The sequence below is a fragment of the Nomascus leucogenys genome, chromosome 10 (genome assembly GCF_006542625.1).
Source record: "Nomascus leucogenys isolate Asia chromosome 10, Asia_NLE_v1, whole genome shotgun sequence".
Lineage (NCBI taxonomy): Eukaryota > Metazoa > Chordata > Mammalia > Primates > Hylobatidae > Nomascus > Nomascus leucogenys.
In genome coordinates this window covers 51,530,921-51,547,523 of record NC_044390.1, presented here as the reverse complement: position 1 = coordinate 51,547,523, position 16,603 = coordinate 51,530,921, and the positions used below count along the sequence as shown (strand labels likewise).

Sequence of the window (16,603 nt, the reverse complement as noted above, 5' to 3'; positions counted from 1 at the left end):
GCAGACTTCAGCCAGAGGGCAATGTGAGAACCGTGGGTTAAATTGAGAAGCACGCCAGGACCCCGGCTCATGGGATTGCCCTTCGAGAGGTGGCCCGTGGATACCACAGGGTGCAGGATCAGGACCATGAACAGTTTCCTCTGGGCTGAGACTTGGCCATTCCTGGTCACGGGATGGGGACAGATGGAGCAGAATCGAGATCCTGTTTACTTTCCTGCCACTGGCTGGCTTGTCTCCGAGACTAGAAGGCTGAGGTGTTCCTCACATCAAGGCCGGTGGCCCACAGGTGGGACCCACAGCACTCACTGACTGCATTTCCTGATGTAAAAAGATGCCTGGACACTCCAGGTGACACTCAGGAACAGGCATCCCCCAGCTCCAGGCTTGTGCATTTTGGGGAGGAGCAGTTGCTGTCTCATCCCTGTCCTACTGTACCCCAAAACATACCCTGTACCCAGATGTTTGAGCCAGTCCATGGGAAGAAAGCATTAGCTTCCAAGGAAATGCCCAGGTGGCCTGTGCTCTGAGCCCTGCAGTGGCCTTGGGACTCAGCTTGGAGGAATCAAAAGTCCTGGGTGGCCGGGCATAGTGGCGCATGCCTGTAACACCATACCTTGGGAGGCTGAGGCAGGAGGATCACTTGAGCTCAGGAGTTCAAGGCCAACCTAGGCAACATACTAAGACCTCATCCCCCCCAAAAATAGTCCTCAGCGACCCCTGGACATGGTGGTGTGTGCCTGTGATCCCAGCCACTGGGGAAGCTGACGTGTGAGGATCACTTGAGCCCAAGAGTTTGAGGCCAGTCTGGGCAACACAGTGAGACTGTGTCTTAATTAAAAAAAATTAAAAAATTAAAAATGTTGCTGGGCGTGGTGGCGCATGGCTGTAATCCCAGCACTTTGGGAGGCCAAGGCGGGCAGATCACCTGAGGTCGGGAGTTCGAGACCAGCCTGACCAACAGGGTGAAACCTTGTCTCTACTAAATACAAAAAATTAGCCGGGTGTGGTGGCAGATGCCTGTAATCCCAGCTACTCGGGAGGCTGGGGCAGGAGAATTGCTTGAACCTGGGAGGCAGTGAGCCGAGATCGCGCCATTGCACTCCAGCCTAGGCAAGAAGAGCGAAACTCTGTCTAAAAAAAAAAAAAAAAAAAAGTCCTGAGCATGGCCCTCAAAGCCTAGGTGGATGGGGGTGGGGAGGCAGGGCCACACCAGGGGTTGAAGTGGACAGACATCTCAGCTGCACTGGCAACAGTTGGTATCAACTCTTGTTTTCCCTCCTGAAACTGCTGAATTTGAGACTAACAGACTCATGCAGTAACATCCACACAGGGGCAGATGGAATTATGAAGAGGCGTGCCCAGGCTGAACACCCACACTCTCAAAAACTGGTTTCTCGTCAGCCCCAGCAGCTCACTGGTAGGAAGGTCAAGAATGACAGCTTCCCGAGACTACAGTTGATTAAAGTACTTTTTTTTTTAGACAGGGTCTCACTCTGTCACCCAGGCTGGAGTGCAGTGGTGCAATGTAATCTCACTGCAACCTCTGCCTCCCGGGTTCAAGTGATACTCCTGCCTCAGCCTCGTGAGTAACTGGGATTACAGGCGCATGCCACCACGCCCAGCTAATTTTTGTATTTTTAGTAGAGACGGGGTTTCGCCATGTTGGTCAGGCTGGTCTCGAACTCCTGATCTCAGATGGTCCAACCGCCTCGGCCTCCCAAAGTGCTGGGATTATAGGCGTGAGCCACCGCACCCAGCCTTAAAAAAGTACTTTTTAAAATAGCTTTTTATTATTACTAAATTCCAGATGTTGCATTGCTAAACACCCGCTGTGGGCAGTGGGGAGCCCCCAAAGGCTGCTTCCTGGGGTCAGGGTCAGGGGTGAGCAAGGGATAACTTGGGCTGCCTGTGCCTAGTGGTACACATGCCTCAGCAAGTGGTCCTGATACTGGCTTATTTTTAGTAGGTGAAAAGTGAAAGGGACCAACATTGCACAATTTCACAATACTAAGAAACACGTGACCACAGCCAGTGTCTCCAGGGGGTGGATACACACTGGCTGTGTCCTTCTGAGCAGTTTCCCTCAGCTCGCAGTACTTGGGGCTCATTCGGGTGCAGGGCCTCCACTTGTCCAGCTCACCATACGAATGCTGAAGCACCATCAGGGAGTGCTGCCAGGGAGTTGAGGGCAAATTTGCTTAAAACCAGTTCACTGCTAACAAGAAACTTGTGTGTCTGGTTCCCTAGGAAAGCCTAACCTTTGTGTTTCCATTTCCATAGCATCTGCTCCCCATAATTTAAATAAGGAACAGAAAAGATAGGTCATCAGATATTCACACACCCGTGAGAGGCATCTGAGGTGGGCAGGAAGCCAGGGGCATCAGAGCCCAGCATCTGGCCCCGTCGGGAGGATGATCTGGCACTGGGTGTTGGAGACCAACAGGGGGCGTATCATGTGGGGGCTGTCAGCAGCAGCAGTCTGCTGGGGGGTGGGGAAAAGGAGGGGTCTGCTTGGCTGGGGGATTAAGTATACTTTGGGGTGAAGGAGGTGGGAGATTGATTACACAAGCAAAAGTACTGAGGACAACAGGAGCAGGCTCTCACTGTTGGAGGAAGGAGTCACAAACCTGGAAAGAGAGAAAAATAGTGGGAACCCTGTGGTGAACTAGAATTAAAGATATTGGAATGGGCCAGGTACAGTGGCTAATGCATGTAATCCCAGCATTTTGGGAGGCCAAGGTGGGAGGATTGCTTGAGCCCAGGAGGTTGAGGCTGCAATGAGCTGTGACTTCACCACTGCATTCCAGCCTGGTGACAGAGTGAGACCCTGTCTCAAAAATAAAAATAAGCTGGGCGTGGTGGCTCGCATCTGTAATCCCAGCACTTTGGGAGGCTGAGGCGGGCGGGTCACTTGAGGTCAGGAGTTTGAGACGAGTCTGGCCAACATGATGAAACCCTGTCTCTACTAAAAATACAAAATTAGCCAGGCATGGTGGTGCACACCATAATCCCAGCTACTCAGAGGCTGAGGCAGGAGAAATGCTTGAACCTGGGAGGCTGAGATTGTACCACTGCACTCCAGGCTGGGCAACAGAAGTGAGAATAAATAAATAAATAGATAAATAAACAAAAATAAAGATATCATAATGAACTCATGGTTTTTAATATATACAGACATGGGAAAACAGATGTGAACGTGTGCGCACGTGTGTGTGCGTACACACGCATCTGTAATAACCCACAAATATTCCTTAGCTCTGTGTCCTAAGAGTGTCCAAGAGCAGCAACACCCCAACAGCAATGAGCACATCAAGGGCCAAGATTTACTCTGAAAGGAATCAGGGCTCCTTAGAGAATTGGGTGAAGCAGGCAGAGGCAGAACAGAATATGAGCCTGGTTGGGCACAGTGGCTCACACACGTAATCTCACCATTTTGGGAGGCCAGGAGTTTGAGACCAGCCTGGGCAACATGACAAAACCCTCTCCCTACAAAAAATACAAAAATTAGCTGGGCAACGTGGCTCGTGCCTGTAATCCCAGCTACTTGGGGGGATGTGGTGGGAGGATCACTCACCCAGGAGGCTGAAGTGAGCCAAGATTATGTCACTGCCCTCCAGCCTGGTGACAGAGTGAGACCCTGTCTCCAAAAAAAAAAAAAAAAAGGCCAGGTGTGGTGGCTCACGCCTGTAATCCCAGCACTTTGGGAGGCAGAGAGGCAGGCGGATCACCTGAGGTCAGGAGTTCAAGACCAGCCCAGACCAGGCGCGGTGGCTCACGCTTGTAATCCCAGCACTTTGGGAGGCCGAGGCGGGCGGATCACGAGGTCAGGAGATCGAGACCACGATGAAACCCCGTCTCTACTAAAAATACAAAAAATTAGCCGGGCGTGGTGGCGGGCGCCTGTAGTCCCAGCTACTCGGAGAGGCTGAGGCAGGAGAATGGCATGAACCCGGGAGGCGGAGCTTGCAGTGAGCCGAGACTGCGCCACTGCACTCCAGCCTGGGTGACAGAGCGAGACTCCGTCTCAAAAAAAAAAAAAAAAAAAAAAAAAAAAAAGACCAGCCTGGCCAACATGGTGAAACCTCATCTTTAATAAAAAAATACAAAAAATTAGCTGGGTGTGGTGGCAGGCGCCTGTAATCCCAGCTACTCGGAGGCTGAGGCAGGAGAATCACTTAAACCCGGAAGACGGACGTTGCCATGGGCCAAGATCGTGCCATTGCTCTCCAGCCTGGGCAACAAGAGTAAAACTCCATCTCCAAAAAATAAAAATAAAAATAAATTTACACTGGTGAGGGCTCGGGACATCATGTCCTCATAGCATTTAGGTGAAACTTAAATGTAGATTTAAACTTGGAATTTCGCCGGGCACGGTGGCTCATGCCTGTAATCCCAGCACTTCAGGAGGCTGAGGTGGGCAGATGACAAGGTCAGGAGATCAAGCCATCTTGGCTAACATGGTGAAACCCTGTCTCTACTAAAAATACAAAAAATTAGCCAGGCGCTGTGGTGGGTGCCTGTAGTTCCAGCTACTCGGGAGGCTGAGGCAGGAGAAGGGCATGAACCCGGGAGGCGGAGCTTGCAGTGAGCCGAGATAGCGCCACTGCAGTACGGCCTGGGCAAAAGAGTGAAACTCCATCTCAAAAAAAAAAACAAAAAACTTGAATTTCTCCTTTAGTCACCAGATTCCTTCTGACGGCTGGGCACCATGCCCACAGCCTTACATATATGAATTCACACAGCCCTCAACAGTCCTCAGTAACCATGAGCTAAGTATCATTATTGCCCCCCAAATCAGAGGAGGACCAGGAACAGAGAAAGGTTCAGCCAAGGACCAGGGTCATGCAGCCAGAGGTGGAGGCAGAATTCATACCCTCTTGCTGTTCTCAACCACTATATATGTCAAGTATACATCAATCTTGCACCAAAACAGTGTTCAGAAAGAAACACACTTTTGTATAACATATACACACACTTGCCACAAGCCTCAGCAAATATGAAGTGCTATGTTCCAAAGTGACACACAAAATTCAAATAATTGACCTCAAGAGACCAACTCACTCTAAGAAATCAAGTGACACTTTGTGTAGAAGACCCTTGGTTTAAATATCTTCACCTTATTTGGTGGCCCCACTTATAAGCTATTTTCAAATTGTTATTAACCTTGACCAAGTGATCAAGGTCAATGGTGTAGTGACAGGACATATTGACAGCATGTTTTCCCTGACACAATGTGCCAAGGACACGCACATCGCCTCTGTGGGACTCTGGCCACAAACGCACAACTTCAGTCCAATCTAGAGGAAACATCAGACAAACCGCACTGAGGGATGTGCTACAAAATGACTGAGCACTTCTTAAAATGGTCAACGTCATTCATGGATGACAAGGTCACAGATCACAGGAGACCAAAGAGACATGGTGACTAAATACAACATGGGATTCAGGGCAGAAAAGGGCATTAGGGCAAAAACTGGGGAACTCCAAATGAGGTTTGTAGTTCAGTTAAAGATCATTGTACTCAGTGTAATTTCCTGGTTTCTGTATTTGTACTATGGCTCTGAAGGTGTTGACGAGACAGGAAGCCCGGAGAAGGAGATATGAGAACTCTCTGTACTATTTTTTCAACTTTTCTTTTCTTTCTTTTTTTTTTTTTTTTTTTTTGAGACGGAGTCTTACTCTTGTTGCCCAGGCTGGAGTGCAATGGCGCGATCTCGGCTCACTGCAACCTCCACCTCCTGGGTTCAAGTGATTCTCCTACCTCAGCCTCCCAAGTAGCTGGGATTACAGGCATGCGCCACCACGCCTGGCTAATTTTGTATTTTTAGTAGAGATGGGGTTTCACCATCTTGGCCAGGCTGGTCTTGAACACCTGACCTCATGATCCACCTGCCTGGGCCTCCCAAAGTGCTGGGATTACAGGTATGAGCCACTGTGCCCAGCCGACAAAATTGTTCTTATTCAATTTCCCTAAGTCTGTCATTTTTCCTTTTTCTATATGACTGAATGTTAAGCACCTCTTAGGTCTTCGACCTAGAATGCAGCCACTTGTTACTGATTTGCAACAGTATTTCTTAGTTATAAACTACAAAATAAATCAGTGTGCATACCAGAAACCAGGGCAATGATAAGGCAGAAAGAAAACATCTTAGCCGTCTTCTGCGAGACAGAAGGGATGAGCAAAATGGTCCACCATGCACATAAGGGCTGAGACAAGATCAGAGGTGTGCTGCCGCAGCTCTAGACACACACAGGAAGTGCTTTTTTATTTTTTATTTTTTTGAGACGGAGTTTCACTCTTGTTGCCCAGGCTGGAGTGCAATGGCGCGATCTTGGCTCACCGCAACCTCCGCCTCCCAGGTTCAAGCGATTCTCCTACCTTAGCACCTCGAGTAGCTGGGATTACAGGCATGCGTCACCACACCTGGCTAATTTTTGTATTTTTAATAGAGACGGGGTTTCTCCATGTTGGTCAGGCTGGTCTCGAATCCAACCTCAGGTGATCTGCCCGCCTCGGCCTCCCAACATGCTGGGATTACAGGCATGAGCCACCGCACTCAGCCAGAAAGTGTCTTCTAAACAGCCTACCTGTCTTTTCCTTGATCTCACAGAGCACGCTGAACAGAGCAGCCTTCATCCGATGGCAATTCAGAGCATGCTTTCTGAAAGGGAGGTGACAGAGGGGGGTGTGAGAAAAGAATAGTCATCATCTTGTCCCCAAGAGTAAAGATCTTCCATATTGAGAAATCAAACCAAACGAGATCTGCCATTCTGACTGTAGATAAGCTGCCTTATGAAAATGCAGTACAATCACATTTCATGTGAATTTGATTTGCACAAAATCAATATAAAGGCCAGGTGTGGTGGCTCACACCTGTAATCCCAGAATTTTGGGAGGTCGAGGCGGGCGGATCACTTGAGGTCAGGAGTTTGAGACCAGCCTGGCCAACATGGTGAAACCCTGTCTCTATTAAAAATACAAAACTTGGCTGGGCACCGTGGCTCACGCCTATAATCCCAGAACTTTGGGAAGCCAAGGCGGGTGGATTGCCTGAGGTCAGGAGTTCGAGACCAGCCTGGCCAGCATGGTGAAACCCTGTCTCTACTAAAAATACAACAATTAGTCGGGCGTGGTGGTGCCCACCTGTAATCCCAGTTACTCAGGAGGCTGAGGCAGGAGAATTGCTTGAACCTGGGAGGCAGAGGTTGCAGTGAGCCGAAATCATGCCACTGCACTCCAGCCTGAGTGACAGAGTGAGACTCCATCTCAAAAAAAAAAAAAAAAAATCGCCAGGAACAGTGTCATGCACTTGTGATCTCAGCTACTCAGGTGGGTGAGGCAGAATTGCTTAAACCTGGGAGGCAGAGAATGCAGTGAGCCAAGATTGTGCCACTGTACTCCAGCCCAGGCAATAGAGTGAGACTCTGTCTCAATAATAATAATAATAATATAAAGCAATATACAAATATTCAAAACATTTCCCACTATATGTAAAAGTTTAAGCAATGCAAATAACTCATCAAAAACTATGGCAAGGCATTAGTGGCTCATGTCTGTAATCTCAACACTTTGGGAGGCCAAGGCAGGAGAACCACTTGAGCCCAGAAATTTAAGATCGGCCTGGGCAACACGGTGAGACCCATTCTCTTCAAAAATTTAAAAATTAGCTGGGCGTGGTGGTATGCCTGTAGTCCTAATCCCTCGGGAGGCTGAGACAGGAGGATGGCTTGAGCCCATGAGTTAGAGGCTGTAGAGAGCTATGAACATGCCACTTTACTCCAGCCAGCGTAACAGAGGCCTTGTCATTAAGAAAAAAAAAAAAGACCGGAGGCAGTGGCTCATGCCTGTAACCCCAGCACTTTGAGTGGTCAAGGTGGATGGATCGCCTGAGATCAGGAGTTTGAGACCAGCCTGGCCAACATGGTGAAACCCCGTCTCTACTAAAAGTACAAAAAAGCTGGGCGTGATGGTGCACTCCTGTAATCCCAGCTATTTGGGAGACAGGAGAATTGCTTGAACCAGGGAGGCAGAGGTTGCAGTGAGCTGAGATCGCACCAGTGAACTCCAGCCTGGGCGATAGAGAGAGACTCCATCTCAAAAAAAAAGAAAGAAAGAAAAAAAAAAGAACTATGAAATGTCAAGGTCCAATGACTTGAAATCTGTGTTCACGCTATGGTCCTGCAGGGGCATATCCTGGTGCATAAGCAGAAGCACCAATCATCCTCTTCCAGTGTCACTTGGCAGGTGTTTACTGAGTACCTACTATGTGCCACACACCATTCTGGCATCAGAGACACAGACAGGTGAGGTTTTTACACATGTGGCAGTTAAGAGGGAGGGAGGGAGACACCAAAAATACACACCAACAAGAAACCCATCAGCCGTGGCAGTTGCTTTGGGGCGACTGGGCTCACATGACAGTGATGGTTAGAAGGCTTTTTGGAATTTCCATGTCTCCGAGGTGACATCAAAGCTGAGATCAGAATGAGAAGGAGAAATCAACCAAGAAAAGGGCTGGAGAGAGGTATGGTTTAGGCAGAAGAAACAGCCAAGTGCAAAGGCCCTGTGAGAACACATTGGGTTCAGTACTGGCTCTTTGAGATCAGGCTGCTGAGTGTTAGGGGTGAGGGAGAGAGCTACGAGAAGTTAGAGTGGCAAGTGGAGATTGACTCTAAGGGCCTTGAAAGTCATGGGGACAACTCTGGCTTTTGCTCACTTGGGATGGGAACTGTGGTTGGCAGGATAATGGCTCCCAAAAGGGTCCACATGCTTATCCTCAGAACCCTAAATATGGTACTTTACAAAAAATGGGAAAAAGAATTCTGCCAATGTAATTAAGGTTAAGGACCTTGAGATGGAGAGATTAACCCAGATTATCTGGGGGGACCTACTGTCATCACATGACCCTTAAAGGTAGAGAACCTTTCCCAGATGTGGGCAGAGAAAGTCACGATGATGTAAGGGTTGGAGAGATACTATGTTGCTGGCCTTGATCATGGAGGAAGGGACCATGAGCAAGGAATGCAGGTGGCCTCAACAGTCTGGAAAAGGCAAGGAACCAGCCCATGGGCTCACCGGGCAACACCTTGATTTTAGCCCAGTGTGCCCATGTGGGCTTTCTGACCTATGGAAATGTAAAATCGGTGGCTCATGCCTGTAATTCTAGCATTTTGGGAGGCCAAGGCAGGCAGATCGCTGGAGCTCAGGAGTTTGAGACCAGCCTGGGCAACATGGCGAGATAATGAGCTGGGATAAGAGGCACGCACCAACACACCTGGCTAAATTCTGTATTTGTTGTAGAGACAGGGTCTCGTTATGTTGCCCAGGCTGCGCTCAGCCAAGAGAAGAATTTCATGGAGAGAAGAGTAATCTGTGAGAAATGCTGCTGAGAGATCAAGCAGAATAAGAACCCAGAAGAGAATCTGAGGCTGGGCACGGTAGCTCATGCCTGTAATCTCAGCACTATGGGAGGCTGAGGTGGGAGGACCAGTCTGGACAACATAGCAAGAACCTGTCTCAAATAAATAAATAAATAAATAAATAAAGAGAATTCGGATTTAGCAACATGAAGGTCATAGGTGACTCAGCAGAGGGGAACAAGGTTGGGAGAGAATGTGGAGGTGAAGAGGAAGCGGAAGCAGCAATCACAAAGTCTTTGGTGTTTATCATAAGGGAGATCAAACAAACATAACAGGAGCTAAAAGACAGGGTGTGTGTTAATCATGTTTTTTTCTTTTTCTTTTTGATACAGGGTCTTACTCTGTTGCCCAGGCTGGACTGCAGTGGCCATGCTGTGCCTGGACTCAAGCAATCCTCCCGCCTCAGCCTCCTGAGTAGCTGGGACTACAGGTGGTGCTACCACGCCTGGCTAATTTTTAAAAAATGTTTTTGCAGAGCTGAAGTCTCACTATATTGCCCAGGCTGTTCTTAAACTCCTAGACTCAAGAGATCCCCCCACCTTGGCCCCTCAAAGTATTGGGATTATAGGCATGAGCCTGGACTATTAATTATGTTTTTTTTATCTTGCTTCGACATTCTGGGGCTTGGAGGGACTGCCCTTCCCAGGGCTAGCTTATTACTACAGACAGCAAACAACTTGCCAAAGAACATGCCATTCATATGCAAATCAACCAATCAAAAGCCCACATTCCCAATCTTCTTCTTCATTTAATGCTCACACACAAAGCCAATAATTTCCCAGCCCTAAATCACTCCAGGGCCAGGTACTGACCAACTAGAGACCACTCCTCTAGCACAGAGCCTGCCAAAATTATTTAAACTATCTAACCTAAGCTTGCTCAAACTTGTCTGCCATGCTATGCCCATTCCTTCCTGAGGAAATCACTATAAAAGTTCTGGGCCGTGCTTTCCCTCCCTCCACTGTCGCCCACTGACCCAGGTGCTTCCCCACGTGGCCCTGCCTGGCATCGTGTGCCCCCTCCACTGGAGCTGTAAGTAATAAACTTCCCTTTCAACAGGGCAGTTGTCTCCATGTTTGTCATCTTACCATACCTGATTAAAACAAATCCTGGGTACAAAGCAAGGCCAAAGGGTAAGTCAAAGGAGGTTTTTTTTTTCTTTTTGAGACAGAGTCTTACTCTATTGCTCAGGCTGGAGTGCAGTGGTACAATCATGGCTCACTGTAACCTCCACCTCATGGGTTCAGGTGATTCTCCTGCCTCCGCCTCCAGAGTAGCTGGGATTACAGGTGCCCACCACCACACACAGCTAATTTTTGTATTTTTAGTAGAGATGGGGTTTTGGCATGTTGGCCAGGCTGGTCTTGAATTCCTGGCTTCAAGTGATCCACCAGCCTCAGCCTCCCAAAGTGCCAGGATTATAGGTGTGAGCCACTGCGCCCAGCCTGTTGTCTTTGACTGTTCTTAAAGATAGGAGGTACTAGCACATGTTTCTATGCCAAAAAGCCAGTCTAGAGAGAGAATTTGATAATACAAGGATAGGGTAACGGGCCAGGCGCAGTGGCTCACACCTGTAATCCCAGCACTTTGGGAGACTGATGTGGGCAGATCACTTGAAGTCAGGAGTTCGAGACCAGCCCGGCCAACATAGTGAGACAACGTCTCCGCTAAAAATACAAAAACTAGCTGGGCATGATGGCATGTGCCTGTAATCCCAGCTACTCAGGAGGATGAGGCAGGATAATTTAATTGCTTGAACCCAGGGGGTGGAGGTCGCAGTGAGCCAAGATCATGCCACTGCATCCCAGCGAGTGAGACTCCATCTCAAAAAAAAAAAAAAAAAAGAATAGGGTAGCTGGTATGTGCATGTAGCAGAACTTCTGTGAACAACTTTGATGAGGGCCGGGCGCGGTGGCTCACGCTTGTAATCCTTGCACTTTGGGAGGCTGAGGTGGGTGGATCACAAGGTCAGGAGATCGAGGCTACAGTGAAACCCTGTCTCTACTAAAAATACAAAAAATTAGCCGGGCGTGGTGACGGGCGCCTGTAGTCCCAGCTACTCGGAGAGGCTGAGGCAGGAGAATGGCATGAACCCGGGAGGTGGAGCTTGCAGTGAGCCGAGATTGCACCACTGCACTCCAGCCTGGGTGACAGAGCGAGACTCTGTCTAAAAAAAAAAAAAAAAAAACTTTGATGAGTACTATGCTATTAACATTTACTATTATGATGATTTTAAATCCTATAACTCTGTCATCCAAGCGTCCATTATTAAAAGATCCATTACTAAAAGCCACAGCTGAATAATGTATCTGAAAATCAATAACTTCACAACAGTAATCAGATTTGATTAACACCATGAGAGGCCGGGCACAGTGGCTCATGCCTGTAATCACAGCACTTTGGGAGGCCGAGATGGGGGGATCACTCGAGGTCAGGAGTTTGAGACCAGCCTGGCCAACATGACAAAATCCTGTCTCTCCTAAAAATGCAAAAAATTGGCCGGGCGCGGTGGCTCACGCTTGTAATCCCAGCACTTTGGGAGGCCGAGGCGGGCGGATCACGAGGTCAGGAGATCGAGACCACGGTGAAACCCCGTCTCTACTAAAAATACAAAAAATTAGCCGGGCGTGGTGGCGGGCGCCTGTAGTCCCAGCTACTCGGAGAGGCTGAGGCAGGAGAATGGCGTGAACCCGGGAGGCGGAGCTTGCAGTGAGCCGAGATTGCGCCACTGCACTCCAGCCTGGGCGACAGAGCAAGACTCTGTCTCAAAAAAAAAAAAATAAAAAAATAAAAATAAAAAAAATTTGATGGGCATGGTGGTGTACACCTGTAATCCCAGCTACTTGCTGAGGCACAAGAATCGCTTAAACCCAGGAGGTGGAGGTTGCAGTGAGACAAGATCACATCACTGCACTCCAGTCTGGGCAACAGAGCGAGATTCCATCTCAAAAAAAAAAAAAAAGGAATACAACTGGGGTGCAGAACTAAGATCTTTGTCTCTGAACTTCAAATATAAAATGTTTGTGGGGGATGAGATGACATATGAACTTCCGAAAATCTAAACCTGAACATTAGTCTTTCTTATTTATTTTTTATTTTTATTTTTTGAGACGGAGTCTCGCTCTGTCACCCAGGCTGGAGTGCAGTAGCAGGATCTTGGCTCACTGCAACCTCCGCCTCCCAGGTTCAAGTGATTCTCCTGCCTCAGCCTCCTGAGTAGCTGGAACTATAGGTGCATGCCACCACACCCGGCTAATTTTTTATATTTTTAGTATAGACGGGGTTTCACTGTGTTAGCCAGGATGGTCTCGATCGCCTGACCTCGTAATCCACCTGCCTCGGCCTCCCAAAGTGCTGGGATTACAGGTGTGAGCCACCATGCCCGGCCATGTTAGTCTTTCTTATAAGGTATACAGTCATTGATCACATGAGATATTCAACTTAAAATATTAAACATTTTATTTCCATAGAAGGGGTATTAACATTAATTAAAATGGACTCTGGTTATAGCTCATCTTCTAGAAATTTAACTTTTTCTCTTTAAAAAAGTACATTTTAGGGCCCAGCCAGCTACTCGCGAGGCTGAGGCAGGAGAATGGCGTGAACCCGGGAGGCGGAGCTTGCAGCGAGCCAAGATCACGCCACTGCACTCCAGCCTGGGTGACAGAGCGAGACTCCCTCTCGGAAAAAAAAAAAAAAAAATCGCTTCTTTTCCGAGAAAACACCAAATGGCGGATGACGCCGGTGCAGCGGGGGGGCCCGGAGGCCCTGGTGGCCCTGGGTTGGGGAACCGTGGTGGCTTCCGCGGAGGTTTCGGCAGTGGCATCCGGGGCCGGGGTCGCGGCCGTGGACGGGACCAGGGCCGAGGCCGCGGAGCTCGCGGAGGCAAGGCCGAGGATAACGAGTGGATGCCCGTCACCAAGTTGGGCCGCTTGGTCAAGGACATGAAGATCAAGTCCCTGGAGGAGATCTATCTCTTCTCCCTGCCCATTAAGGAATCAGAGATCACTGACTTTTTCCTGGGGGCCTCTCTGAAGGATGAGGTTTTGAAGATTATGCCACTGCAGAAGCAGACCCATGCCGGCCAGCGCACCAGGTTCAAGGCGTTTGTTGCTATCGGGGACTACAATGGCCACGTCGGTCTGGGTGTTAAGTGCTCCAAGGAGGTGGCCACCGCCATCCGTGGGGCCATCATCCTGGCCAAGCTCTCCATTGTCCCCGTGCGCAGAGGCTACTGGGGGAACAAGATCGGCAAGCCCCACACCGTCCCTTGCAAGGTGACAGGCCGCTGCGGCTCTGTGCTGGTGCGCCTCATCCCTGCACCCAGGGGCACTGGCATCGTCTCCGCACCTGTGCCTAAGAAGCTGCTCATGATGGCTGGTATCAATGACTGCTACACCTCAGCGCGAGGCTGCACTGCCACCCTGGGCAACTTCACCAAGGCCACCTTTGATGCCATTTCTAAGACCTACAGCTACCTGACCCCTGACCTCTGGAAGGAGACTGTATTTACCAAGTCTCCCTATCAGGAATTCACTGACCACCTCGTCAAGACCCACACCAGAGTCTCTGTGCAGCGGACCCAGGCTCCAGCTGTGGCTACAACATAGGGTTTTTATACAAGAAAAATAAAGTGAACTAAGCGTGAAAAAAAAATCCATCTATCTATCTATATATTTTAATATAAAAATAGAAGAAACCTGGGGAACATGGTGAAACCCCATCTCTATAAGAAATACAAAAAACTGTCAGACACAGTGGCTCTCGCCTGTAATCCCAGCACTTTGAGAAGCCAAGGCAGGTGGATCATGAGGCCAAAAGATCGAGACCATCCTGGTCAACGTGGTGAAACCCCGTCTCTACCAAAAATACAAAATTCAGCTGGGCATGGTGGCGCACGCCTGTAGTCCCAGCTACTCAGGAGGCTGAGGCAGGAGAATCACTTGAGCCTGGGAGGTGGAGGTTGCAGTGAGCTGAGATTGCACCACTGCACTCCAGCCTGGTGACAGAACAAGACTCTGTCTCAAAATAATAATAATAATAATAATAATAATACAAAAAATAAATTATCTGGGTTTGGTGGCACATGCCTGTAGTCCCAGCTACTAGGGAGGCTGAGGTGGGAGGATCGCTTGAGCTCAGGAGATCAAGGCTGCAGTGAGCTGTGATCACACCACTGTACTCCAGCCTGGGTGACAGAGTGAGACCCTGTCTCATAAATAAATAAATAAATAAATAAATAAATAAATAAATAAAACAGACGGGTTCTCCCTATGTTGTCCAGACTCGTCTCAAACTCTTTGTCTCAAGTAATCCTCCCACTTTGGCCTCACAAAGTGTTAGGATTACAGGCGCGAGCCCCTGTTTCTGGCGTGGAAACTTAATTTTAACAATAAGAGGAAAGAAAATGAAGTTGGCTCTTCTGCTTCTGCAAAGGCTCTAGGATTTTTTTTTTTTTTTTTACCAGTTTTCTCCTTATAAAATATTTTACTTTAGATACAGTAGAAAGCACTTTTTAAAGCATACAAAGTAATTTCATAGTTTCTGTGGCTTATTATAAAAAGAAAACAAGTTCCCAAGCTTTGAGCATGTCCTTGAGCTAGCAGTGATCAAGCAGCTGCTGCAAATCAATGAGGAAAAGGGGACTGACTAGTGAGACCTTCCCCAAGGGGATGAAATCACTTACTTGGCAGACATACCCTAAGGTAACCCCCAGTGAGTCATGTCCTTATATAATCCTTTTTCCTTGAGTTCAGGAAGTACCTGTGACTTGCAATGTGCCAAAGGTGATGGTATCATCTCTGCCATGGTTATGTTGTTATCTAAGACTCCACCTTAGATGACTAGAGAGTCACCCACTGGCACCAGCTGCCATGTTATGAGAGCTGGTGGCAGGAACTGCAGGCAGCCTCTAGAGCTAAGAGCAGCCTCAACTGACACCCAGGAAGAAAGCAGGGATCTTTGTACTTCAACTGCAGGAAGTGAATTCTTCCATCAACCATGTGACATTGGGAGAGAACCCCATGCTCTGGATAGGAACATAGCCCAGCCAACACCTTGACTACAGCCCCATGAGACCCTAAGCAGAGGACCTAGCTAAGCTGTGCCCAGAATCCTGACCCAAGGAAACTGTGAGATAATAAATATCTGCTGTTTTAAGCTGCTAGGCTTGCGGTGATTTGTTATAAAGCAATAGAGAGTTGATAATGAGATAGACTGGAAGACAGAGAATGGGGACTGTGGGGAGAAAAATGGGATTGGTGCTGGTATGTCTAACAAGTACATGACACGTTATGGCCGGGTGTGGGGGCTTATGCCCGTAATCCCAGCACTTTGGGAGGCCGAAGCGGGCGGATCACCTGAGGTCAGGAGTTCAAAACCAGCCTGGCCACCAACCTGGCCATCATGGTGAAACCCCGTCTCTACTAAAAATACAAAAATTAGCCACGCATGGTGGCACACGCTTGTAATCCCAGCTACCTGGGAGGCTGAGGCATGACAATCGCTTGAAACCAGGAGGTGGAGGTTGCAGTGAGCCAAGATCGCGCCACTGAACTCCAGCCTGGGCGACACAGCAAGACTCTGTCTCAAAACAAACAAACAAACAAAAAACACAAAAAACACAAGTATATGACATATTCTACCAAATCCACATATCTGAATTTTTTTGTTTGTTTTTGAGACAGAGTCTTGCTCTGTTGCCCAGGCTGGAGTGCAGTGGCATGATCTCAGCTCACTGCAACCTCTGTCTCCCAGGTTCAAGCAATTCTCATGCCTCAACCTCCCAAGTAGCTGGGATTACAGGTATACGCCACCACTCCTGGCTAATTTTTCTATTTTTAGTAAAGGCGGGGTTTCATCATGTTGGCCAGACTGGTCTAGAACTCCTGACTTCAAGTGATCCACCCACCTCGGCCTCCCAAAGTGCTGGGATTACAGGCGTCAGCCACTGCGCCTGGCCACATATCTGAGGTTTTTAAAATGCTAATGTTTATGCGAAACATTCCAAAAAAAGGAAGAACAGTAAATCTTTTAAATTGACTTCCGAGGAGTCTTCTAACCTAAACAAAAATAAAAAAAGCCCAAAACCAAAATTCTGAATATCATTTTTAAACAAAGATTCAAAATCTATAGCAAAACAATTGACAGTCATATAGAAAATGCCAGAAAGTGAAAGCATACA

The 16,603-nt window shown here is 48.3% G+C and overlaps 1 protein-coding gene and 1 pseudogene across 2 annotated transcripts in view; one reads left to right on the top strand and one right to left on the bottom strand.

The window, feature by feature from the left end:
- Positions 1-16,603, bottom strand: part of PBX4 (PBX homeobox 4) — a 60,023-nt gene that overhangs the window by 31,803 nt on the left and 11,617 nt on the right. Inside the window, exon 2 of the mRNA XM_030820327.1 lies at positions 6,589-6,662. Within this exon, the coding sequence (XP_030676187.1) occupies positions 6,589-6,662 (74 nt within the window). The remainder of the gene's footprint in view (positions 1-6,588; positions 6,663-16,603) is intronic.
- Positions 13,131-14,076, top strand: LOC105740311 (annotated as a pseudogene). Its single transcript, XR_004031985.1, has one exon. The product of XR_004031985.1 is annotated as a 40S ribosomal protein S2 pseudogene (transcript).